The 25,169-nt window shown below is 56.9% G+C and overlaps 11 protein-coding genes across 11 annotated transcripts; 6 read left to right on the forward strand and 5 right to left on the reverse strand.

Annotated features, from left to right (window-relative positions):
- Positions 1–276: 276 nt before the first annotated feature.
- Positions 277–3,696, forward strand: DCS_01632 (SNF2-related protein; the record flags this gene model as incomplete). The annotated part of the gene is made up of 1 exon (XM_040798964.1): positions 277–3,696. One exon carries the CDS (start codon positions 277–279, stop codon positions 3,694–3,696), a length of 3,420 nt encoding a protein of 1,139 aa, XP_040659847.1.
- Positions 3,697–3,800: 104 nt separating this feature from the next.
- Positions 3,801–4,759, reverse strand: DCS_01633 (phospholipid methyltransferase; the record flags this gene model as incomplete). The annotated part of the gene is made up of 2 exons (XM_040798965.1): positions 3,801–3,970; positions 4,021–4,759. 2 exons carry the CDS (start codon positions 4,757–4,759, stop codon positions 3,801–3,803), a joined length of 909 nt encoding a protein of 302 aa, XP_040659848.1.
- Positions 4,760–5,638: 879 nt separating this feature from the next.
- Positions 5,639–6,281, reverse strand: DCS_01634 (Ribosomal protein S4/S9; the record flags this gene model as incomplete). The annotated part of the gene is made up of 2 exons (XM_040798966.1): positions 5,639–6,034; positions 6,126–6,281. The coding sequence occupies 2 exons, from the start codon at positions 6,279–6,281 to the stop codon at positions 5,639–5,641; spliced, it is 552 nt and encodes a 183-aa protein (XP_040659849.1).
- Positions 6,282–6,861: 580 nt separating this feature from the next.
- On the forward strand, positions 6,862–7,790 carry DCS_01635 (37S ribosomal protein S18; the record flags this gene model as incomplete). Its single annotated transcript, XM_040798967.1, has 3 exons — positions 6,862–7,410; positions 7,481–7,674; positions 7,769–7,790. 3 exons carry the CDS (start codon positions 6,862–6,864, stop codon positions 7,788–7,790), a joined length of 765 nt encoding a protein of 254 aa, XP_040659850.1.
- Positions 7,791–8,083: 293 nt separating this feature from the next.
- DCS_01636 (Complex I intermediate-associated protein 84) lies at positions 8,084–10,103 on the reverse strand (the record flags this gene model as incomplete). The annotated part of the gene is made up of 2 exons (XM_040798968.1): positions 8,084–9,910; positions 10,026–10,103. 2 exons carry the CDS (start codon positions 10,101–10,103, stop codon positions 8,084–8,086), a joined length of 1,905 nt encoding a protein of 634 aa, XP_040659851.1.
- A 786-nt stretch (positions 10,104–10,889) lies between these two features.
- Positions 10,890–12,786, reverse strand: DCS_01637 (uncharacterized protein; the record flags this gene model as incomplete). Its single annotated transcript, XM_040798969.1, has 2 exons — positions 10,890–11,974; positions 12,027–12,786. 2 exons carry the CDS (start codon positions 12,784–12,786, stop codon positions 10,890–10,892), a joined length of 1,845 nt encoding a protein of 614 aa, XP_040659852.1.
- A 1,256-nt stretch (positions 12,787–14,042) lies between these two features.
- DCS_01638 (triacylglycerol lipase FGL5) lies at positions 14,043–15,650 on the forward strand (the record flags this gene model as incomplete). Its single annotated transcript, XM_040798970.1, has 1 exon — positions 14,043–15,650. The coding sequence occupies one exon, from the start codon at positions 14,043–14,045 to the stop codon at positions 15,648–15,650; it is 1,608 nt and encodes a 535-aa protein (XP_040659853.1).
- A 652-nt stretch (positions 15,651–16,302) lies between these two features.
- Positions 16,303–17,470, forward strand: DCS_01639 (uncharacterized protein; the record flags this gene model as incomplete). Its single annotated transcript, XM_040798971.1, has 2 exons — positions 16,303–16,638; positions 16,760–17,470. 2 exons carry the CDS (start codon positions 16,303–16,305, stop codon positions 17,468–17,470), a joined length of 1,047 nt encoding a protein of 348 aa, XP_040659854.1.
- Positions 17,471–18,602: 1,132 nt separating this feature from the next.
- DCS_01640 (uncharacterized protein) lies at positions 18,603–20,345 on the forward strand (the record flags this gene model as incomplete). Its single annotated transcript, XM_040798972.1, has 1 exon — positions 18,603–20,345. One exon carries the CDS (start codon positions 18,603–18,605, stop codon positions 20,343–20,345), a length of 1,743 nt encoding a protein of 580 aa, XP_040659855.1.
- Positions 20,346–21,144: 799 nt separating this feature from the next.
- DCS_01641 (uncharacterized protein) lies at positions 21,145–21,555 on the forward strand (the record flags this gene model as incomplete). The annotated part of the gene is made up of 1 exon (XM_040798973.1): positions 21,145–21,555. The coding sequence occupies one exon, from the start codon at positions 21,145–21,147 to the stop codon at positions 21,553–21,555; it is 411 nt and encodes a 136-aa protein (XP_040659856.1).
- Positions 21,556–22,267: 712 nt separating this feature from the next.
- On the reverse strand, positions 22,268–22,890 carry DCS_01642 (uncharacterized protein; the record flags this gene model as incomplete). Its single annotated transcript, XM_040798974.1, has 2 exons — positions 22,268–22,623; positions 22,779–22,890. 2 exons carry the CDS (start codon positions 22,888–22,890, stop codon positions 22,268–22,270), a joined length of 468 nt encoding a protein of 155 aa, XP_040659857.1.
- Positions 22,891–25,169: the final 2,279 nt, after the last annotated feature.

Raw genomic sequence — 25,169 nt, forward strand, 5'->3', positions numbered from 1 at the left:
GTAACCACACAAAGGCCTAATGCTTCCTTGTCAGTGAATGCTTCATTTATTTTTTTTCTTTGATTTTGTGCATGCGTTACTCGGCATGCGGCAACGTAATTAATTCACAAGAGGACGCAACTTGCGATGTGGAATGCAGCAGACACGGTGGTGAACTTCGCGGGTCGTGGAGGGTCACGTGAGCAGGCATCACCCACGTCATCTGTCGCGTCATGTAGCGAATAGATCCAGGATTCGTTTCGTTTCATGGCTTGACTGCCCCACCAACTCAGCGACATGTCGAATAATGGCAGGCAAACTGCAATCATAGTGCTCGACGATGAAAACACTTCCTCAGATGCCGAAAACAAGACATCTCTTAATGGCCCACGGAAAAGAAAAGCTGATGAGGACGAGGAGGGGGAAGTAGAAGTGGAAGAAAAGGTGCGGTGGACTGACGACTCCGATTGCCCACCAGTCAATCCAAAAAAGAAACGGAGGGCAAACCGGAAATCGGCGGTCAAGAAAGGTGAAACGTCCGATGCCCATGGAGACCGGAGCAAGGAAACGAGAAATGAAGACGACGAATTGAAGGAAGCTGGTATTCCGGACTATCTCCAGGATCGCCGGCGCGCGTTTAACGCCAAGAAGCAGCAGAATCACGACGCCGCCCTCATGTTCCCCCCCGACTACACGGACATTGAATTGGACGATGCCGGACAGCTGGGAAGGCCTTTGGAGGAGAGACCGCAGTTTGATGCCGCCAGCGGTGTTAAGCCATCGAGACCCTACAAAGACATTGAGCTTCCCCACTCTGGCGGTCTCATTCCCGCTGCCGTCGCCCAGTACCTGCGAGACTACCAAGTGGTCGGCGTTGAGTTCCTCCACCGCAAATTTGTCTTGCAGCAAGGCGGGATCCTGGGAGACGACATGGGCTTGGGCAAGACCGTCCAGGTTGCCGCTTTCCTCGCCGCCGCATTCGGCAAAACGGCGGACGAGCGTGACGGCCGTCGCATGCGAGAGATGCGATATTGCCCCGGCCGCTGGTATCCACGGATACTTCTCATCTGTCCCGGCTCTCTCATCATGAACTGGATCAACGAAATGAACCGATGGGGATGGTGGCATATCGATGTCTGCCATGGTGCCAACAAGGAGGACGTCATCAACACGGCCCGCTCTGGTCTTCTCGAAATCATGATCACGACGTACGATACCTACAAGAGCTGCCGCAGTTCCATCAACATAGTGCAGTGGGATGCAGTCATCTGCGACGAGTGCCACCGCGTCAAGGACAGGTATTCCGAGACGACCAAGGCACTCGCCGAAGTGAATGCGCTCTGCCGAATAGGCCTCACCGGAACGGCCATTCAGAACAAGTACGAGGAGCTCTGGACCATTCTTGATTGGACGAACCCGGGCCGGTTTGGAACGCAGGCAGAGTGGTGGCACAGCATCACCAGGCCCTTGACCGTTGGCCAGTCCCATAGTGCGACGGTGGCCCAGCTCAGCCTCGCCAGACAGACGGCCAAGAGACTCGTCCAAAACCTACTCCCCCGATTTTTCCTGAGGCGAATGAAAACGTTGATTGCCCATCAACTGCCAAAGAAAACCGACAGGGTCGTCTTCTGCCCCCTCACCGATGTTCAGAGGGAAGCGTATGAGAACTTTCTCGCGAGCCCAGCGCTTGAGCTTCTGCGGACGGTCTCGGACATGTGCAACCACGGCAGGAAGAAGGGCTGGTGCTGCATGAAAGAGGTTCCGGAGGGTGGCAGATGGCAGAACATTGTCTTTCCGAGCATCATTACCCTGCAGAAGCTCGCGAACCATCTTACATTGTTGATTCCATCCACGACCGACCTAGAGCCCAGGCACGAGTCGGAGCTCCGGACTCTGCAGACGTGCATGCCGACTAGGTGGAAAACGCTCTATGAGAATAGGGATCAGATTAGGAACCTCGTCAATCCCGACTTCTGCGGAAAGTGGATGATTCTCAAGAAGCTTCTCAGGTTTTGGCACAGCGGCGGGGACAAAGTCCTCATCTTCTCTCATAGCGTGCGCTTGCTACGCATCTTGCAGCATCTATTCGCCAACACGAGCTACAACGTGAGTTTCCTGGATGGATCGCTCAGCTACGAGGCCCGGCAAGACGTCGTCGACACCTTCAACTCGGACCCGTCCCAGTTTGTCTTTCTCATCTCGACCAAGGCCGGCGGCGTCGGTCTCAACATCACGGCTGCAAACAAGGTCGTCATCATAGACCCGCATTGGAACCCGTCCTACGACCTACAGGCTCAAGATCGTGCGTACCGGATTGGCCAGACGCGAGATGTTGAAGTCTTTCGGCTCATTTCTCTCGGCACGGTCGAGGAGATTGTGTACGCACGACAGATCTACAAGCAGCAGCAAGCAAACATCGGCTACACCGCCTCATCCGAGCGCCGATACTTTAAAGGCGTCCAACAGGACACCGAAAGGAAGGGAGAAATATTTGGTCTCGCCAACATCTTCACCTATCATCCCGACAGCGGCTTGCTTCGAGACATTGTGAACAAGACCAACATTGCCGAGACCAAGGCAGGAGTACATCTAGTGGACGTGGACATGGAGAAGGTGGCCGAGGATGAGGAGAACCTGAGCTTGCCCAAGAGGGAAGAGGCCGATGACGAAGATGGAGGATTGGGTCAACTAGCCGAACTGTTGAAGGCGCAGAACCAAGAGAAGCTGCTGGAGTCCCAGAAGTCGGCTACACCGAAGACGGACGCCATCCAGGCGATTCTCACCTCCGTCGGTGTGGAGTACACGCACGACAACTCGGAGGTCATCGGCACGTCCAAAGTCGAGGAACAGCTTTCTCGCCAGGCGGCCATGGCTTCCTACGCAGATGGTGACATCGGAGGACAGAACACGCTCTTTGCCGATACGGACGAGGAGGACGAGAGCGACAGGCTGCACAGATTATACCGCCCGCCCGAGGGTGTTTGCCTTCGGCAGTTTTGCCAAATGGCTGACGAGTTTGGATTTGATAGCGTGACGCAGTTCGCGCTTGTCGTGGAGAATTGGTCGCAAGAGGCGAGAAGGAACTGCCTCGATACATTTTACCGGAGGCGAAAAGCGATCGTTGCCAAGGCTGCCCGTACGGAACAAGATGGCGATATGGCAACCAGAGATATGGGCGGAGTGGCAGGCGATATCAAACAGGGGACGCTACCCTCGCCGCCTGGTACTAGGGGGAGCGTCCGTTGCGAAGATGGGAGGCAAGGGCATGATAAGCAGGAAGGTATCAAGCGTGAGGATTTCAAGAGGAAAGACCTGCCGCTCGATTACGTCAAGAGGGAAGGCATCAAGCTCGAGGGCATCGATAGAAAGATCAAGCCCGAAAATGCCACGAGACGACGCATCAAGGATGAGGAGGTGGATGGACCTCCGAAAGGAGAGCATTTCACTCGAGACGGCATGAAAGCCGAGAATATCGACAAGGAGGAGGGCATTGAAAGCGTGGGTATTCTACGAGAGATCAAGCGTGAAGACATCAAGAATCCGAAAGCTGAAGATGACATGGCGGGCCTGAAAATGGAATATGACAAGAGCCTGCCAGTTCTGGCCCAACACAAGAGTCCCAATGTGGACGTGAAAGGGGTCATCGGAGCTGGAGCTGGCACGTCCAGCAAGACGTCAATTTTTCTTCCTGATGACGACGAGGACGACGAACTTTGAGCGCTAGTGAAGCTGAGCCGAACTTTCCATACTGAAGGAGCCAATTCTCTCGCAACCCATCGCTCAGCGTTATGACGGGTGAGCTGATGTCAATCATTTATGCCTTACTTTGTTAACGTGCCAAGAACGTGAGGAAGGACTTCGTACGGTGGCTCGCTTGGCAGATGGGTAAGGTCCACCTTGCGCCACGGGCCGGCGGTGACGAGGCTCGTCTTGGTGTCGCGACAGATGCGACAGGAGCCCAGGAAGAGACGCCAGGGGATACTGACGAGACCTGTGTGGACGGTGAGCGGCTGGAGAAGGCGAGGGTGCGGCAGCACTCACGTTGGTACAGAGCGAGCAAGGGTCCCCCGCGAGTGGTCTTGACGTGCTCGTACACGTACCAGTGACCACCGGGCTTTAGGAGTTTGTACAGGTGCTGGATATTCTTTTCCGGTTCCGGGATGCTGCAGAGGCACATGACGGTGACGATGCAGTCGACGCTGCCTGGTTGAATCTGGCCCGACCAAGCGTTGGGATCGCTTAGGGACTCGATGCCGACGGGGACAACCTCGTACAGGTCGGTCAGGCCAACCTCGCGGACGCGCTCTTTCAGCAACTCGGCGCACTGCGCGTTCGGCTCGACGCCGTAGATCTTGGTGATGGACGACGGGCCGGTGGGCTTCCGCTTTCGCGCGGTGCCATCCGTGCTGCTGTCGGCGTCTGCTCCGGCGGCGATGCGTGCAAAGACGTCTGCCCACATGCCGGTACCGGCGCCGACTTCGACGATGGTGCCATGGACGGCCGAGTCGACGACGCGGTCGTGGATCTTTCCATCAGCAAGCCGGCCCTCAAGCAGAGGGATGACGTATTCCTCTCCCAACTCCTTGACCTCTGGCCCGACGGTGACCCAAAAGTGACCGAAGAGGGCTTCGGTGAAGGCGTTGTAGGAGAAGAGCTTCCACAAATCGCCAGAGGATACGATGGACGAGATGGTCTGAGGGATGTGCCTAAACGATATGCTCATGAGAATCCATGGCTCGAGGAGGTGGACGATGACATCCTTGAGGGCGGCGAAGGACATGGTGCTGTAGTCTCTACTCGGAGTACTCTGCGCTCCACAGATGGATGATGAAAGCGGAAAACAAGCCAAGGCGGAAAAAGCAGGCCTATGGATGAGGGGACGGATGTGATTGATTACAGGTGCAGGTTTGTGGTGTCACCAGAAGCTCGGGGAGCTCTCGCCCTTGTATCCGTTAAATCGCCTACTACGCTTACACCTTACGGGGTCCCAAACGGGCTAGCTCGCTTGGACCTGACGATCTGCATACTTGCAGATACACCTGCAGAATACATGTAATAAATGTACGAAGTACACCTACTTTAAGTTAGTACCATACAAAGAGGTGCTGTATACTGTATGAGTATCCCCAAATATTCAATGCCATGTCCTATCCACGATACCTGAACGGGCAACTAACTTTGGTCAACGAGAGAGCGTCTGCTTATACGAACAGGTACACTGTATGCGTTGATGAGTGTCCCAAGTATTCAATGCCATATCATGTCCACATCACCTGTACGGGCAACCTTGTTCAACTGGAAAGCGTCTGGCTATTTACGAATATTTGACTGTGTTGTATGTACTTTCATACCTCTGGTAGTGAGGGTCAGCATCAAGTACAGTAGCAGGAGCCTGTTCCCTCCTAGACAGTCCCCCTCCCACCCCACTCAAAAACTCATTGTTTTCCGCCGGCTGCCCGTTGTTAATCAAATTCGAAAGCCCTGCCTTCAAGGAGGTGATTCTGATGCCGCAAAGAAACCCAAAGCCCCTAACGCCAGTATGATATGTTGCCAGACTCGAGCCCATCATCTCTGCCAAGGCCGAGATACGACATGTCCTCTTCCATCGCATGAAACGGTATCGTGCAGAAATAAACCAAAAGACCATAGCCAAGTGCGGCTACAGCAGCTCAAAATCATCCAACTGATCGCGATACTTCATAATGTTCTTCTTGATCTTACTGCCGACAACCCACGTGACAAAGTCCTCGGTCGAGCGGGTCACGAGGTAGGCTGGGTCGGTGACGGTCTCGACGCCGACGCGGACCTGGCCCTGTTCGATCATGCGCGTCGCCGCCTGAACGTTCTCGGCCATCTTGAGGCGCGTCATGACGACGGGAAGACGGCGACGGGCAAAAGCGCTCACCGTTACGCCGTGCTCGACGGCCGAGAGCTTCGACTTGGTGGACAAGATGCCCATGTCGTAGAGCTTGTCGAGGAGCAGCTCTTCGTGCTTCCGCCTTGTTGCGTTCTCGGGCGGTAGGAGAGAGAGGCGGTGGGCGAGCTGGCGTAGCGACTTATTGCGCATTGGCATGTCAGCGTCCAACCTCTCGCACGCTCTCCTCTTTTGGGTGGGATGCCACCGAGGACGGGAAAACGGAACCTACCCCGCAAAGACGGTTATACTTGTGGTAGTCCTCCGGCTTCTGGATCATGTACCGGCGGATGACGGCCTGGTCGCGATGGCCATTGTCTTGTTTGTACGAGATGAAGTCGGTTTTGCGCAGGAGCTTCTGCTCGTGATACTTGAGTTTGCGCACCATCGCTGCTTTTGTGGGCGCGGCGTACGCGAATGCTTAGTACAAGGACCCTCGGTGCGTATTCTGGATCGAGATGGAGTGAGGGAGGATGGTGGAAAAGGGATTGTCGACGTCGTCACCCGTTCATGCAGTATGTTGCGTCTCGCTCGCTTCCAGAGATATAATTCTTAAGAGGGACATTGAAAAATCGGAGTGGGGCAAACTTTGGGGCGGAAATGGTCCGCTGCTTGAAATCAACCAACCACTGAGCTGGCTTGAACGGGCTATTTTCGACCTAAGTACACCGTACTTGTACTTACTTACTCCGTACTGTACAGTACGTTGTGCAAGTGCACCTAGTTGTACTCCGTACGGAGTACTCCGTACAGTACTTTCACTCCGTAAGTACAGTTACTTAGGTGCACAAGTACTCCGTACGGTACGGAGTACAGTAATATTAAGGAGCACGGAGTACTTCACTACCGCCAAGTACTAGTATTTACAAGTACTAATATTAATTATCACGACTTCTTACCTCTGCCATCAGCATCACCATCGACTTTGCACCACAGCACACCCGCCACGCACAAATACCCACCAGAAAATGGCAATGCCGCCGCGACCTCCGGCCATCGGCACGTGGGGGGCATTCTCCTCGAAGCCGGCCGCCCTCTTCCGCGCATTCTCCTCTACCCGTTCGGCGAGCGACCCTCCCCGAGAGCCACCATCCTTCCACGCAGCCCATGCTGGCCAACGGGTCGTCACCCCCGCGCCGCCCGCCCGCGCTCCGTCGTCGACCAGCGGCCTCCTCTCGATAGGAAACGACAACAATGACCGGTACAGGCGCAGGAACGGCTCCGAAGGTCCCGACGGCGCCCGCTCCCAGCGAGGCGATGCCGCCAGCCGTCTCCTCAGCCGCTACAAGGGCCACGCCGAAAATGCGCTCAAGGCCAAGCAGGCGCAGCTTGAGCTCCTCCGTAACCAGAAGAACTCGAATGACTACCTGAAGCAGATGCCCCGGCGCTGGACGGCCGGTGATGTCTATTCACCCCACGACCTTAGCCCCGTCGAGATGCAGAAGTGGCGGCGGAGATCGAAACGGAACAACGACGTCGTCGATGCCTTGGGCATTCGGCCGCTCGACATGTACAAGGTACGCAGACGGGACGCCGTTGGGACGATGGCCGAGTCGTTGCTTGCTTGCTTGCTAACCGAATCCCTAGAACTTTTCTCTCATCCAGGAATTCACATCCACCTCTGGCCAGATCCTGCACTCGTCCAACACGGGCCTCAGACCCGTCAACCAGCGCAAGATTGCCAAGATGATCCGCCGCGTCCAGGGTATGGGCATATACCCTACCATCCACGATCACCCCGAGATGATCAGGGACGATTTCTTCCCCGAGCGGAGAGGCAGGTAAAGCACCTGACGGAAGTCGCCCAGGCCTGTCGGTGCTTTCTCGCCTCCCCTCCATCCTCCATCTTCCGCATGTTGCTATAATGTACAATAGCCTCGGTAACCTCATCATCTAGAGATAAATCTGCAAACCCAGTCGCACTGTAGTTTCTTCGTTGTTGTTTGTACAATCAAGCTTTCATGGCCCGCTGGACCTTGATCTGACATAGCGAGTATTCGTTCAATCGTCGACCAAACCTGTCCAATTCCGCCCACGGGCCGCGATACTTCTTCTGCGCCCACTCACGAAAGTTCTTTTGAAATGCCTGTCCCGGCAGAGCGTTGTGTGCAATGGCCAACCTATCGACGCCCGTCCGTCCGTCAGCATCCTAAATCGTCCTTGTCATGGGCCATTGGGGGGCGGGGTTACTCACGTCATTGCGTCCGGCTCCGCTCCGACAAAGGACGCCATGTTCATGATAAGACCTCGAATCTCCTTTTCGTTGCCGCTGCCGGCGACGGCGCCAATGTAGGCATTGTAGACGGCCGGTGGCACCTCTAGATCCATCCTCTCTATCCTCTCCCATATTTCGCGTGCCTTCTTGTCCCCTCCCGGTTTCTTCTCCAGTGCCCAGAAGACGGCCTCGAGACTTGCGTATGACGGCCCCTCGCTCGACAGCGTAATCTCGTCCCAGAAATCCAGAGCCGTCAGGGACTCTCCGCACGCTGCGTACGCCAGAATCATGGCTGTGCGAAGCCTTGTTGTCGGTTGTATCGTCGTGTCCATCTTGAGCATGTTGTGCACCATCGCCAGCCCCTCGACGTCTGGAAAGCGTGCGAATCCTTCCAAACATCCGACGTACGTGTCTATCCTAGGGTGATATGATTTGTTTCTGTGTTGCCGCATGTGACCGAAGACTTTGGACGCCATGTCGGGCCGTTTGCGGTCGAAGAAAGATTCCATAAGCTTCATCCGTCGCTCGAAGCTGGTATCCTCGAAGAACTGCTGGAGAATCTGGTAGCACCCCCAGGCTCGCGAAGTGCTCGTTTGAGAATCAAGACAAAATCCTACGAATGCGTTCTGGACAACTTCCCGCTGCCCCTCGCTGTACAGGAACGCATGCACGGACAAAATGTCCATGACATCAAAGTGCTGGTCGTTGTCGAGAAACTTGACGCAGATCAAGGCCGCCGTCTCTGGATCCAACAGGATTTGATCCTCTTCGATGGTCTCCAACAGCGTAGCGATGAGCGCAAAGTCCGGCCGTGCCTGCTGGCAAAGCACCACCAGGTACCGGCTCAGTAGGTGCCGATACTCGCTGAACAGTTCTGGCTTTGCCTGGTTCGCCCAGGGCTCCAAATGTCTGATTTTATCGTGCGCAGCCTTGGCTCCAGCCAAATCACCCGTCACCAGGTGCATTTGTAGCAAGATCATGTAAGTCTCACCGTTCGGCGACAGTCCCCTTTCCGTACCCAGAGCCAAGATCTCGTCAGCAAGGATCTCGTCCGCGAGTGACAAATCATTTGCCTCAACAGCCACTCGAAGGAGACCATTCAGCGTGTTCATGTCGGGCGACAGCGTGCCGTTGCGATCGACCATGTGCGACATCATCGTGTTGACCTCGTCGAGGCACTTGCCGTGGAGAAGAATGGCCTGCAACAGAACATCCCAATGCTTCTTTTTCGGTTGCGATTCGCCAAGTTGTACAAACATCGGCGTCGCCCAACTTTGCAGGCCATTGCGCATCGCAAAGAAAGCCACCTCCCGGTACACGTCCACATGACTGGACTGTTGGGGTATTGCTTTCGCAAGCCACATCTTGGTTTCGGGAACTCGGTCTCGTTGTGCGAAGTATATAACAGCGACGGATTGTAGGCCGGCATCGTAGGGTACGCCATGGCTTTCGGCATGTTCGATCAGTTCGACGAGTTCCCTCTCCAGCCCCTCGCGAGCGAGTCCTCGCGCAACAGCCTCGACGAGCCTTTCGTCGCCATTCAGGTATGGTGCGTAGGTGGAGTCATTCCACTTCGTGTACAGCATTTGCAGAGCCTCCTGAGACCCGCCGTAGCGGGCGAGCGATCGAACAAGATAACTCCATTGGAGCTCGGGTGACCGCGCTTTGCCACCGACGCCACCGGCCGACCAGACTGCGTATACGGTTTTGGCCAAGTCCAAGTGATGCTTGCTTCGTTCGTAAGGCTCAATGTCTAGGAGAACTTGGCGGGCCATGGACAGATCGGCAGACGAAATTGGTTTCTGGTCAGCATGCGACTGCTCAACAAGGTACTCCAGCAGGTGCCGGCAATGGAGGGCCTGGGTGCTGTTCAATGGAAGCCTCCGCTTCAGCTTCGACTGCATCAGCTTCTTCCACGATTCGAGCAACTCCTTCCGCGACTGTGGCCGTAGGTCGTCGAGCATGCGGCTTCTCCAAATCATGATCTGCATCCATCCTGGCTCGTATTCCGGTGCTCTGACTTCGCGAGGCGGTTTCTGGAAGATGGTGTTGAAGAAGGTCCGCTGAAAAACTCTTCGGCCTATCGGACGCGTAACCAGTCGCCGACGAACGGGATTCGTGTAGAAGGCGCACGAAGGCGCGCTCATGTGGCAGACGAGGAGCCTTTGACCATGGCGGACCACGTTCGCCCTCATGGTGGATTTATCTATAATACAGCGCGCCTGAAACGGGTCAGCCGCCATCACGAAAAGTAGGACGTCTTCCGGAAGCGTACGCGAGCATTTTTGGGCGTGATTGATTCGACTTGATTGGGAGTTTCCGTCGAGTAGGGAATTTGGAAGAAGCTGGTATTAGGAGCTTGGTCGGATCGCCATTCAAATGTTTACCCGGATTTCCTCCGCTGCCCACCTATCTTTACGTTACGAGTATTATAATACTCACTTGTACTCCGTACCAAGCATGCGTTCCTCAAGGCGAAGTTAAAGTCGACCTCTCTCTCCTTTTCATCCAATGCAAACAAAATCTGGGCGGAATAATTCCATGGTTATGATTTAATTTAACAACGCAAGAAAGAAGCACTTTTGCCATTTTATGCACATGCGAATGCTAGTACCGACATCTCAGCATCCGACCAGATTAATGTACCAGGTTCGATTTCATTTACCACATGAATGGAGTGCAGTCTTTCCTATTAATATCATGTGAATGGCATATGCTTGATGTATTACCTCCAACTCTACCCTACTTCATCAATAGCTTATCGAACTGGAACTCTGGGCTTCAGTCAATCTTTACACAGGTTCCGTACTGTACTAGCATCTGTCCGACGACGACGAAGCCCCCAATGGCAGGTACCACGTACATTGACGCGAAGGCCGCAGCAAGGACGAACCTGGAAATCTGTAGGCGCAATACTGTCTTCATATCACTCTCCGTGACGGTGTATTGCTTGCTCGCCCCGTTGTCTTCCCCTCCGGCTTCGGCTGGTCCCGCTGCGAACAAAGCTCGTGCCTCGTCGGTGAGTTCGTCGGCTGTGTAAATCATCATGCTTCGCCACAAGACGGGCAAAGACTCGAAGAGCGGCAGAACAATCATGCCGTATCCGACGCCGACCATGGGTCCGAAACACAGCCACATCATTGTCCAGACCCGTTGATAGGGCTCACTCTTGCCGGGGTCGAAATGTGAGATGACGCCGACGATGGCGATGGGAACGGCGGCGCCCAAGTAGGCGACGATACCACGGGAAACAATCTGGACCGCTTCTTGGCTCTTCTCCGGATCCATTTGGTTGAACAACACCTCGAGAGCGGTCGGGTACTTAAGGAGGTAGCCTTTCGCGTTGAGCACACGGGTCTCCATCTCGTCGCTGATTCGACCGACGGTGCCGTCAATCGTGTACCGTGTTGCCAGTCCCGCATCTTCGGCCTCCTTTCGCAGCCTATCCAAGGTGGGAGAGTTGACGACGAATATATTAGAGTACTGCGGACTCATCAAGTTGCCGAACAGGTTGATCAAGGTCATCCAAAAGTACGGTGCGACGGTGAGACCAAAGGCGGCATATCCGAATACAGCAATCTGATTGCCGCGTGTTTCGTACAGCGTGATGACAGAGAAGAGCAGCTGGCCAATGGAAAGGAGTATCTTGACGAAATTGTAGCTGCAGGGGATAGTGTTGCTACACTTTGTCCTCGGCTGGAACGTCGAGAGAAGGCCTGTTGTCGTACCGGAATCAGGCTCGACATCATGGTCGCATCCATCCTCATTCTCGAAGGTGGCCCATCTAGGTAGTATGAGCAGTCGATAGCCTGCAGGAAGCCTTGTAACACCATGAACAATGGTGGCGGTAAAGGACGGAGGGAAGACTATGTCAACTCCGTTAGCGTCCAATCATGAGGCGGTGATGAAGGAGAGCACCTTCATCTGGACGACCAGTGAGGGTCCTGGGACGGATTGGGGTCGTAGATATTTCGTCACTACACGTGGTAACAGGTTCAATGACCTGTCCTGGGCGACGGGATTCCATGGACTCTGATGCTGTCGAAGCCTGCTGGAGGGCTTCAGCCGAGTTCTGGTCGTTCTCAGCTTGCTCATGCGCTTCTGACCGACCATTACCATCATCACCAACACCAACACCAACACCAACACCAACACCAACACCATCATCATCATCATCACCATCACCACTGCCACCACCATTGCCGACATCTTCGTTTTTACCCACATGGACACTGCCATCGTCACCTACACCATCATCTTCTGGCGAATCATGACAATTCGCATGGCTACCAGTTTCAGAAGGACCTTGGGACGACTGCTGTCTCGAAGCCGTAACGATTTCTCCATCCTCCACATCCCCTTTGGCCTTGACCACAATGCACAGAGCACCAGCCCGTGCAGCTTTCGTCAACTCGGTGGGCGCAAAGATAGCAAGGCTCGCGATGGCGGTGACACCAGCTAGCACGCCTGCGCCGGGAAAGAAGAGGGCGAGGGTCAGGCTGAAGGCAGTTGTCAAGGGACTCTGGCCAGGACGGGCGATGACGGTGGCGGCGTGGGCAGCATAGTTGCCGAGGAAGAAGGTGAGAATGTTCTTCCACTCGGAAGGCCTGCAAAGGAGGCTGCAGTCGCCATTGTGGGTGAAGCCATCGACCTGAACGGGACAGATCGTGTCGTTCATTGATGCGATGATTCTGTATCACTGTATTTTCTTTCGACCACTTATATTTGCTGGTTTCTGTCCACGATTGTGAGAGAGGAGGTTATTCTCCTTCATTGCCATTGTCAAGTTTGGGAGACCAGAGACATGGTCAGGAAAAAAGCATGGAGAGATCGGCTGCAGGGACCCCTGTTCTCGTCCCGTCGTTGATGCTGAGCACCAGAAAACCATGGTGGCTGGCCAAGTATAGATGTAAACCAACAGCTTCAAACATGATTTGTTCTATTGCCGAGGCGGCTTCTGGGATTGCAATGAGGCTTACGTGGAAGTAGACATTGAATCGTGAGTGATGATGACCTGAGGCCGCAGCCCGTGTGCCCAGGGTGCCAGCTCTGATAAGTGCTTACCAGCTGAAAACAGCTCGCCGACCGCCAGTTTCGTGGCCTCAGGACCACTTCGCTCATGACTCAACATGGCTTTGTGCCATGGCGTCGACGAGTAATAACAAGTGACCGCTAACTCGTACGAAATGGGACGGGACGGGAAGGAGCGACTCTGAGCAATTGAGGAGCTGCGGCAGGCACAGTGCTTTCCCCGAACCTACTGCTGTGGGTGTACTTGAACCAACTCCGCTCCGACCTTGGGAGGTTTCCAGTATAACCTACTATACAGTACGGAGTACTCCGTAGATACACCGAGTATCCGAGCACGATGCATGGCACTGCACAGTGCGTACTGTACTGCAACACCGAACACGAAATTGTTGGGAAGCTTCGCATTGGCATCACGATGTTCGCAGGCCGGCATCATCGCCGACCTCCGATGATACGCTGCCAGTAGACCAAGGCCAAGCCCCGCTAGGGTCGCAATGTCCCCTCCCCCCCCGAGAGGTGCTGTAAAGCTGGGGTACGACACGGCCAGATCCGTGCCGTCTACTGCGTGCTCCAAGAATCCTTCGTCATGTGCATTCAATGTCCGGATACGACACTGGAGCAGTCACTCCATCGGGGACCCGCGGACGACGTGCTATTGATTCGTCATCGATGGCACACAGCCGGCTCGTGTTTTCGACATGTTACTTGTTTGCTGAGAGCGAGGCCGAGATGTCGATGGTAATAAGCCCCGGCACTTGGCAGTCTTGCACGTGGTGTCCAACATGGCACTCGCATGCATAAGTATGTATCTCGGCCAGTGCCCACAGGTACAGGCGCACCAATGTCGTACGCTCGCTGAATGCTCTCTATCGATAGCAGAGAACCAGTCGGAACGGAGGCATCATGTCACTTCTTCGAGTCCTCGTCCTGTCCCAGGCCCTCGGCTTCGTCGTGGGGGAATGCTCGGTAAACTCCAGCAACTGCCCTGGTAAGCTGACGAGAAACACGACGTCTGGCATCTTCGCCCCTCACTTCCCGTCCTCGCACCCGGCGGTCGTCTCATTTCCCAACATACCGTACGCCCAATGCCCGACTGGCAAGCTCAGATTTGCACCGCCCGTGGCCAGAGCCCCACCAGCTGACGGACGTGTGGTCCACGCTACGGACCTTCCTCCCGGCTGCGTCCAGTCCTCACAGTTCGCGTCAGACACTGTGTACGATGCCCAGAAATCATATCTGCTGCATGGCGGCAACTCGTCGCGCTCCGACAAGAGTGAGGACTGCCTGAGGCTGTCCATCTTTGCGCCGAAAGCGACGGTCCACGGCGCCGTCCGGGGAGGGGGCCGTACCCCCTTGCCGCCGCTGCCAGTCATTGTCTGGATTCACGGCGGCGGCTTCCAGTCGGGCGGCATCGATGTGCCTTATCAGCTGGCTTTCAACTGGGTGCAGCGCAGCCAGCGCCACCTGATGGTCCATGTGCAGTATCGCCTGGGCCTGCTCGGGTTTCCCAACGCGGCTGGTCTGGCGGCGTCGGGTGAGAACGTCAACCTCGGTCTGCTCGATCAGCGGCTGGCCATGGAGTGGGTGCGCGCCAATATTGCGTCCTTTGGCGGTGATGCTGAGCGAATCACTCTCTGGGGCCAGAGCGCCGGCGCCTTCTCGACCGACGCCTACCTCTTTGCCTGGGCCGCCGACCCCATCGTCGCAGGCGCAATCGTCGGTTCAGGCAACGCCCTGGCCTTGGAGGCATACACGGGCCCGTCCGCCAACCACACCCACTTCACGCGCGTTGCCGCCAGCCTCGGCTGCGCCGGTCTCGCCCCGGCGGCCGAGCTGACCTGCATGCGCTCCGTGCCGTCGTCGAGGCTGCAGAACTACCTCGAGGCGCTCCGGGTCAACGGCCCCATCCAAATCATCGCCGATAACGTGACGGTATTCTCCAACTACGCGGCGCGCATCGCTGCTGGCGGCAGCCAGTTCCCCACCCGCTTGCCGTTGCTGCTCGGCACCACCACCGACGAGGGAAACGGCATGGTGTCGTACAGCTTCAATGGCAGCAAGACAGCCACCTCGCTCCCGCCGGCGCTCCAATCCGAATCGAAGGCCTTCACACTCCGCTTTGTCTGCGGGACGCTGCGTGAGGTGCGCCTCCGGTCAGAGGCCGGGGCGCCCACTTGGCAGTACCTGTACGCGGGCAACTTTACCGACATCAGCCCTCGGCCTTGGTTGGGTGCCTACCATTCGTCCGAGCTGCCCCTTGTTTTCGGCAACTTGGGCATCGAGGGACCCGTGACGGGGCCGTTTGAGCGTCGCGCCAGCCGCTACATGCAGGACCTGTTCCTAGCCTTTGCCGAGGACCCGACTGGTGGGTTGTCGAGGGCCGGGTGGCCCACGGCGTTGCAAGGGAGGAAGTCGTCCATTATGAAGTGGGCGGCCGATGGCAAGGTTGGGCAGCTGGTAGACGCACATGCCATCAAGCTCGAGTGCACAAAGAACGGGTACAGCGTCTGAGATGTAGCATCCATGGGGTGCTGGGCGAAACCTACGCATGGATGACGGCGCATAAGACTCATTCCTCCGCATTCCGAGGCATCTTGCCGGTTCCTGTGAACCGAGACGTGTCCATGTACAGTAGGTACGCCAGTGGCATGCATCATTCGCGTGCCCCTCTGCCTCGTTAACTGCTGCCCGCAACTCCTGCTTCGATTTGCATCTCCACCTATTTATCTGTGAGCGTAGTTGATGCAATTTCAGATTCGCATCATGGCAGAGACGCATACGGAGAGTGCAGTCCTTGGAAGTTCCGCCAAGTGCCGACGCTGTATGTCGTGCGAGGGCTCAAGATACTGACCATAGGATGGATGAATGGATGCCGTTGGATGAACAAGCATGTATATCTTTGACGTCATGCAATCAAAGTCTACGCCTACCTTCAAATAAGTATGCGCTAGTATCTGTGGAAGGCCCGAAAACCCCGCGGAAGCGTTGCATCCTGCGACTTCAGCCGGATACAAGTAAGCACCTATCGTGTACATGTACAGCCCCGCCAGAGGGATATTATAAATACAACTTTTGGTTTTCGCAATTCATTTCCTTCAACATATCCGAGCATAAGCCAGCCAAGAACAGCCGAGGACGAAACGGAAGCCCCAAGACAGCAAATATGCCCCTGATCGTGCAGAAGGCCCCAAACCGCATCATCCTGGGTCTCATGACCTTTGGGCCCAAGGCGGAAGACGGGGCTCGAATCACGGACCTCAATACCTTCAACAAGGCGCTCGATGTTTTCCAGGCCCGCGGCTACAACGAAATCGACACGGCGCGCACCTACGTGGCAGGCCAACAGGAAGCCTTCACCAAGCAGGCCCTGTGGAGGGAGCGAGGGTTGACGCTGGCGACAAAGGTTAAATACCCGTCGAAGCTGGGAGAGAATGCGGCGGACAAGGTGGTCGAGTCTGTCGAGACGAGCTTGAAGGAGCTCGGGGCCGACTGCGTCGATGTACGTGCATCGGATCGTGCAGCAACAGGACCAGGATAGCGGATGACGAAACACTGCTGTCCCGGGCCTTTGCAAGCACGGACGAGTACTCCGCTGCTTGGCCAGGAGCTGACGGGGACAGATTCTCTACCTGCACCGTCCCGACCGAGGCACGCCCTTTGCCGAGACGCTCGAGGCGGTCGATCGGCTGCACAAGGCGGGCAAGTTTGTTCGCCTGGGCATCAGCAACTTTGCCGCCTTCGAGGTGGCCGAGGTGGTCATGACGTGCAGGTACAACAATTGGGTCCGACCGTCAGTGTACCAGGGCATGTACAACGCCATCACGCGCAACGTCGAGCCCGAGGTGTTCGTGGCCTGCCGGCGCTACGGCCTCGACATTGTCGTCTACAACCCCCTCGCCGGCGGCCTGTTCTCGGGAAAGGCGCGGTCGTCCGACATGGTGCCGGAGAGCGGACGGTTCTCGGACGTGAGCCCATCACTGGGGGCCAACTACCGTCAGCGGTACTTTCGTGAGAGCACCTTTCGGTCGATGCAGATGATCGAGAAGGCGCTCGGTCGGCACGAGGGGCTGACGATGATCGAGACGGCACTGCGGTGGATGGTGCACCACTCCCAGCTGCGCTTCAAGGACGGCAACGACGGCATCATCATCGGCGTATCGAGCGTCGACCAGCTCGAGAGCAACCTGGACAATCTGGAAAAGGGACCGCTGCCGGAGGACGTGGTGGCGGCGCTCGACGAGGCCTGGGCCGCATGCAAAGGAGAATCGGCCGAGTACTGGCACGGCGATCTCGAGTACGGGTACGACACGTGCAAAGCGCTGTTTGGGTGAGAAGTGACGCGAGTGGATGAGACGGTGCAAGTGCTGCAGGTAGCGTCGCATCGTGGCGTGGCGTCCTGGCATCTCCGAGTTCTCCCTCCAGAGGTACATGTACCATAGCCATAGCAGTAGGACCTACGGCAAGTACATGCGCTGTACCAGCGCCTACAGAGAAGACAGTACGGAGTAGCACACGTTCCGTACCTCTCACGCGAAGCTCCGACACCGAGCCGAGGAGTACTGCTACGTAATGCCATCTTGAGGTGCGACGAGCCTGGTTGGTACGGATCAACGAGTGCAATTCACGAGTACATGCAGATACTACGTACTGCACAAGAGCATATGCCTGTATCAAGTACTAGTTGTTCGCTTCCAGTAAATGTACTGTACGGGTGCATGGGATTTGCATGGGAATCGAGCTACGATCTAGATTGGGCATGTCAATAGGTGGGAGGGGCCAATCGATTGGCACTGCACCATGCAACGCGACGTCATGCGACGATACATCCGAGTACTACGGAGTACGGAGTATTCAGTTGCAACTACTTGTGCAGTGTACTGTACAGGGGAGGGTTGGTTCGCTGATACTGGGTAGGTTCGCTGATGCTGGGGGTATTGGTTTAGAACTACTGACAGTATTAATATTATCTAACTGGCCTAAAAGGGAGCGGTTGTTGCGGAGCGAGAGCTCTCCACCGGGAGGAAGAAGCTGCCGAGAGTTCAAGTCAGCTGTTGCCTCTACATGCATATTCGCTACTGGCAGCAGATACTCGTAACCAAACTGCGAGCTGCGAGACCTCGTCACTCTCCTTTTTTCCCCCGAATACTCACGGCGAATTCCTTTACATTCTCCAAGGATTATTACTCCGTGCAGAAATAATAACTAATAACAGTTACTTGTACTCCCTAATTACGGAGCACTCGTAACCCTTCTGAAAGTGGAGCATGGGTTAGGTCAGCCAGCCAATATAGACCGTGGAAATAATACCCACCAAACTTCCACGACACGACTCGTCAACCGTCTACTGTATCCGTACCGGCAGCCGGCCTTCCCGACTCCCGTCACAACCGTCAGCAAGCTTCCCGTGCCATCCCTTGCCTGCTTCATGCAACCCCCCCACCCGAGCTCCTAGTCGCTTCTTGCATGTCTCGGCGAACTCGGGACCAAGAGGTTCACCTCCTGGCCGACACTGACGGACAAGCGGCGCAGCAAGACGACGACGGCTCCTTTTGGTCCGTCGACGACGACTGGGTCGCGGACAAAGGCCCATCGCCGAGCCAAGCAGGCGGAGACGGAAGCGGCGACGGCGACGGAACGAAGACCGCCACATGCGACCCGACGGGACCGAGGGGTCACGCCAAAGCAAGAATTGCCAGCGGCCCAGGGGGGCCCAAGACGACCAAGCCGCCGCCGAGCGTCGCGTTCGCCGCTCCCGGTGAGCAGGACGGGGTTGAACTGGACATGGATGCGATAAACGGAAGACCGGGGCTGCATCGCAGCGGCAAGTCCGGCACGCCGCTTCTCACCAAGCAGGAGGACAAGGGCGAGACCATCACCCACCGTGGCCGCCGCTCGAGCGATGGGCCGACCAGGAGCCTCGACGGGAGCGTGTCCTACAGCCACGATGGCTTCGACGGATACGAAAATCGCACACGACCGACGGCCACGAGGCGGTCGACGATGCGCAGTCGCAGCCCGCGCGAGGTTGCTGCCGAGAAGGCGATGCGAAGAAAGTACACCTTTGCCGTCTTCTTCCTCGCCGTCAGCCTCGTCGCCTTTTGCGTCCAGACGGAGCTGAGCGCGTACATCCAGAACGACCTCGGCTGGAGCAAGGCCTACTGCATGATGTACTTCACCCACGGTTCCTGGGTCGTCCTGTGGCCCGTCACGCTCGCCGTCGTGCGCGTCCGCAAGAGCAAGGTCCCCTGGTCCGTCTTCTGGCGCGACCACGTGCACATGATTGCGTCGACCGTCACCATGATCGAGCTGCAGACGCTCGACGTGCACGCGCCCGCGACCCAGCGGCGGGCCCGCCCCTGGCGGTACCTGGTGCGGACGACGGCCCTCCTCACCTCGACGCTGACCGTCGCCGGGCTGAGCTGGTACATTGCCGTGAGCCTAACGACGACGTCGGACCTCACGGCCATCTACAACTGCTCCGCCTTCTTCGCCTACGTCTTCTCCGTGCCCATCCTGCGGGAGCCGCTGCGGCTGGACAAGTCGGTGTCCGTCTTCATCGCCATCCTCGGCGTCCTCGTCGTCGTCTACGGCGACACCGAGCCCGCCGCCAGCGTCGATGCCGAGTCCGGCAAGCCGACGCCCTCTGGCGGCAGCCGTTTGTTCGGAAACCTCATCATCGGCGCCGGCTCCGTCCTCTACGGCCTCCACGAGGTTCTCTACAAGCGCCTCGCCTGCCCGCCCGAGGGCGTCTCGCCCGGCAGGGGCACCGTCTTCGCCAACGCCTTCGGCGCCTGCATTGGCCTCTTCACCCTCACCGTCCTCTGGATCCCGCTGCCGATCCTGCACCTGTTGGGCATCGAACGCTTCGAGTTGCCGGTGGCGTCGACCTGCTGGCTCATCCTCGCCGCCGTCCTCGCCAACGCCACCTTTAGCGGCTGCTTCCTCGTGCTCATCTCCCTCACGTCGCCGGTGCTGTCCTCGGTGGCGGCGCTGCTGACCATCTTCATCATCGCCCTCGTCGACTGGGTCGTCAAGGGGCAGCCGCTGAGCTGGGCGGCCATCATCGGGGGGTCCATGATCATCGTCGCCTTCCTCGCCTTGAGCTGGAGCACCTACCGGGAAATGATGGAGCACGAGGCACAGAAGATGGCCGTCGACCTGACGGACAGCGACGAGGAAGGGGACTTGTCGCCAAGCGAGCACTAGCCAGGCACCCCGGGGCCGGGGAACATGCATCCTCCATTGCTCCACATCCGCATGCCGCAGGTTGGAGGCGGTGCCTGCTCGAAGCCGCCGTCTTTCCTGCTCTTTTGTCCTCCCCCATTCTCCTTTGGCTCGTGGCCAACGATTGCCAAAACAAATCAGCACGGGAAGGAGGACCAGGGCCTTGAAGAAGAGCATAAGAGCATGCAGTCCTACGGCAGCATGAGAAACGGACGGGAAAGCGGTGGCAAGGCCGAGGCATGGCTCCGTTCCAAAGATGATGTACTCAACAGAGGAAGCAATTCAAGAAATGATACGAGCAGCAACGACACAGCCGCTCGGCGTGGTCTGCAGACTCGAAAGCTTGTTTCATCCGGGCCACCTCGCAGTATGCAGTGCGCGGTCGGGTTCGCGTGCTGCACACTCGCTCACAGCTACGCGCTCTTGCTCGATTACCCGCATAACACTTATATATGCCTGCCTAAGTACCTAGCAGGTAGGCGAGCACCTGCAAGCAGTAGTCGCTCGTCGGCAGCTTGGAAGGATGGTGAGAAGCGAAGAAGGGAGAAGGGTCCTAGATAGCAAGAACGCCCCTCGACGATTCCCAGACGGCAAACTTACAGCGTCACGTTCCCGCACACGCATTCCCATACAAATACCCAGGCCTCACCATGCTCTGCGCTGACCTGCTCCGTGTCTGTCTGTTGCGAACGTACCGTCCGTCTCGCACTGGTCGACGACGCGTGTATCCATTCCCACCCGCCTGCTCATCCATCACCGCAAGACACCCCTTGTCCTCGCAATGATGCACACTTATCATAACATGGAGAACTGGTTGACGGTCGACAACCCAACAGTCGACGCCGTCCTGGCCAGCACCATGTTGGACTGCGAAGCCAGTTCCGACATGTGGTGCGGCAGTTATGCTCGAGGCCTATACACAGCGCAGGGGCCGTACCCCGAACCTGCCCTGCAGCTCGTGCCGGAAGAGGATCTCGTTTTGGAAATTCGGCGAGGCAGACATGACGGCGAAGTCGACAGTCTCATCATCAGCCGCCGCTCCGTGCCCGCTGACTGGAATATCATGGGCTACGACAGCCAGCATCGATGCTACGTTTTCCGAGCTGCGCCTCCTCAAGCAGTGGCTCGGCTTTCTCACCGGCTACTTTCGTCACCAGCTCATCGTCTTCGCCCTCGTTCGACAAGACGGTAACCGCATGCCCCTGATTGGCATCAACGCTGGCTACACGCTGCCGAATTCCGCGACAAGGTCAAGATTGTCCTGTGCGCCCTTTTCCTCGTCCACCACCCCCCACGTAACATGAAGGCGAACACGATGTTCCGGCTCGTGTGAGGAAGAAACCCAAACACGGTTAATTGCCTACGAGGCGTTCCCACGTCGCCTCCTCCGCCGACTGCAGCATTTTCCAGCACATGAACGAACCAACACGGCTTTTGACACGACGTTGAACACTACTTACTTGCAGCTTTACTGTGCTCAACTTGCCCCTCTCTCACTCCGCTGCGCCTGATGCCCTGCTTTTCATCCTCTCACCCCGACGACGTGTTGGCTTTTTTTGGTGGCGGGACCGAACGTCACATCGCCACGAGCTCCTGCTATTGTCATTCGACTGCTGCAAGGGGCTGGGCGGGACGGGATAGATATCCCCGGTGGAACGGATCGTGGACATGGACATGGCACGTTTCGCATCGGCCCGGGCAAAAGAGTCACGCGCAGGGAGAGGGAGGCTCGAGGATAGGCAGGCTCGAGGATAGGGAGGTGAGCCAGCACCGATAGCTGGGCTGCATCGGAGAGTAAATGCCGATGGCAATTAGAATAAGTAATTAGCCAGAACAGGGCCTGCTTCGGCGGAACCTTGTGCAACATTCTGGCCTGCGCGCGTGCATCACGCATCATGATCTCGTCACATGCCGCAGTTGGCAGCATCAATCTGCGTCGCCTGCGCATCCACCCGCCCGAGCTGCTGCGCCTGTCCGTTGGTCAGGGCGTTCATGGCCTCGAGAGCAATGTTGAAGCCGGCGCCGGCATGGTCGATGGCGAGGACGGTGATGCTCTTGCCCGCGTAGTCGAGCTTCCAGCAGGTGCCGCAGTTGGGCGAGTTCCAGCCGCCGACGGCTGCGGCGCCGCCGATGTAGGGGAACTTGGGAATGTCGCCCTGCCTGCGCCAGCCCTTGCGGGTGATGAGACCGTTGACGCCGTCGGAGCACGAGACGGCCGTGAGGTCGCGACTCCGGATGTCGTAGCCAGGGTCGTACGACACTGTAGTTTCCGTCAGCTGCGATGCCGCCGCGGCTCGCCAAGCGACGGTGACTTGCCCGTGACGGCCGAAGCAGCAGTGGCGAGAGCGATGGCGCCGAAGATTGGAGAGAAGTGCATGATGGCGGTGTTGCTATGATGAATCTAGGGCTGCGCACGGTATGCGGGGTTGGTGGCGGCGGCGACGACGAGGGACTCGACGTGATGCAGATGCGATGCGATGCGATGAGCTCGATGCAGGACGACATCCTCCCTCGGCGGCCTGATCATCTTTATAGTATTGCCTTTCCGTGGTGGCCATCCGGAGGCTCCTCACAGCATCCATCTAGATGTACGAATCCTGACGGCATATACGAGTCGAACGTTGCATCGTGGTGCAGCCTCGAGTGGCCGAAAATAGCATCACGCCAACGACAACAGCCACAAGTACACGTTCAGTACGTGCTGTAGGTACCAGTATAGTAGTAAGTATATGGGTTCTGTGCACAGCTGACAATGATCATGACGTGGGATGCGGCCACGGAACGAAGTACTTGTGCTCGTACATGGTACTTGCGCACGCGTAGAAGCCGGGAATACGAGACTGGACCGGGACATGCATGTCCACAAGGTGGTGCTGCACTTGGATGTGCGAGTACAGCGTACACGCAGCTCGACTTGACAAGGTCTCGCGCGCCAGCCGGAGTCACGGACCTCTCCATCATCATTGCTACGTCGGTAGGTGAAGATGGCGGAAACTTTGAACGGGCGTTTGTTGATGTTACGGCGCGAGGGTGCGACCATGGCATCGTACCACAACCGCACGGCACTGCTGTGCTTCCAAGGAGATGCTATCACGGCGGCGGAAATGTGGTCGGCTGCAGGACATGGCCTCAAATGTCCGACCCAATCGACGGTGCATCATCTTCGTATTGACGGGGACGGTGTGCCGTGGTCGGCTGATGCTTTCATGCAACTGCGGGAACGCAGCGCCGGGACGAGGGATAAGATTGTAGACTGATTCGGTCGAACTTGACCGCCGTGTGCGGCTCGGCACCGGCAACAAACACGAGGCTCGCCTTTTGGGCTTTCGTGTTGGTTGCCGATCTGCCTCCCTCATCAGGGACTCGGGGGGGGGGGGGGGCAGAGCATCGTGCGTTCGGGTGGGACGACCGCTCGTCGGTGAGTGCTCTCCGCACTCGTATCTGCAGTGGTACCCGTCACTCATGCCGACGTCCGTTCGATCCTTTGTTGAGCGGAGAGTGGAGTGGAGAGGAAGCCAAGGGGGGTCGAGTGCATGCAGGCTGGTTCAAGCGAATATGGATGTCGAGGCTGGAAGCTGCTGCGCTCTGCCCGACGGCTGCCGGCTGATTCTGATTCTGCGTCCAGCACGTGCTGCACAGGCTTTCCAAGGTCCAGAGAAAGCCACGGGGGCTTCGCCGATGCTGCGATGCTGCGAAGAGAGAGGAATATTGCGGCCTAGGGCGGGACGGAGCGGATGAGAGCCTCTTGCAGCTCGCCGATGGCCAATGTGCTCGCGGCCGCGGGCGCACGTTCGGCAAACGAGCAAAATTCATTCTTGACAGTGATTGTGCGCACAGGGCGCTGTCCAGTCACGCACAGATTTGATGTCATTACAGAACCACAGTCAGGTGTTTCAACGATGCCTGCTGGGAAGGAGGAAAAACTCGGTAGGAACAGCGGCACGGGGTAAGTTGGTAGGCAAGAATCAAGGCAGAGATGCCAGGCAGGCGTCTCTCCTACCGTACAAGTATAAAGTACCTAGGCAAGTACTTACGTGTACGTGAACAGTGGTCGGCGTGGGAGCTGGCGGATGTACAAGTACAAGTACTCCGTACTTAATATGGGTTTGCAATTACTACTAGGTACTATCAGTAACACTTGTACGGAGTAGATACCTAGTAATTACTAGTAGGTACCTAGTACGGAAGTATAGGTGATGTACGCATGCTGCTCCCCGTACTTGCAGTACTCCGTACAGTGGGTTAAGCTCCTGTAGTGCACAATCACTTACTGTACCTAGTACTTAAGTGAGTGTCTCAGGTCAGGACTACGGAGAACGGAGTGCGGAGTGCATGTTCTTGTACTGTAATGACGGAGTACGGAGTTTGTACTTGTACTCCGCACTTGTACGTTCACTCGCATGTGCACCTACATTTAATCACTGTACACCACACCGTAATAAGTACCTACATACACCCACGGTAATGCACCAAAGTACACCTTCTCGTACACCTACTGGTGCTCCGTACTCTGCAATACTTGCAGCACAAACCCCCAGGCCACAGCACATGGCAAGTGCCTGCGGAGCGAATGGCAGTGCAACGTCTCAGCAAGCCAAGCACAATCAGATACGGGGTGCGGATTGTGGGTGGGCCGGAGCCGCAGAGGAATGTGGAGCCCTAGCTTTAAGCTGTTTCCGCAATCGGCCCCTCCCAAGAAACAAAAGTCAAATCGGCCTGATGGATGGCCAACTTCCTCCGTCTCACGGTGCAACCCGGTAGAAGCCGTTCATTCCCAAGCACGAAACGACACGGTACGACACGATA

The sequence above is a fragment of the Drechmeria coniospora genome, chromosome 01 (assembly GCF_001625195.1).
Source record: "Drechmeria coniospora strain ARSEF 6962 chromosome 01, whole genome shotgun sequence".
Taxonomy (NCBI): domain Eukaryota; kingdom Fungi; phylum Ascomycota; class Sordariomycetes; order Hypocreales; family Ophiocordycipitaceae; genus Drechmeria; species Drechmeria coniospora.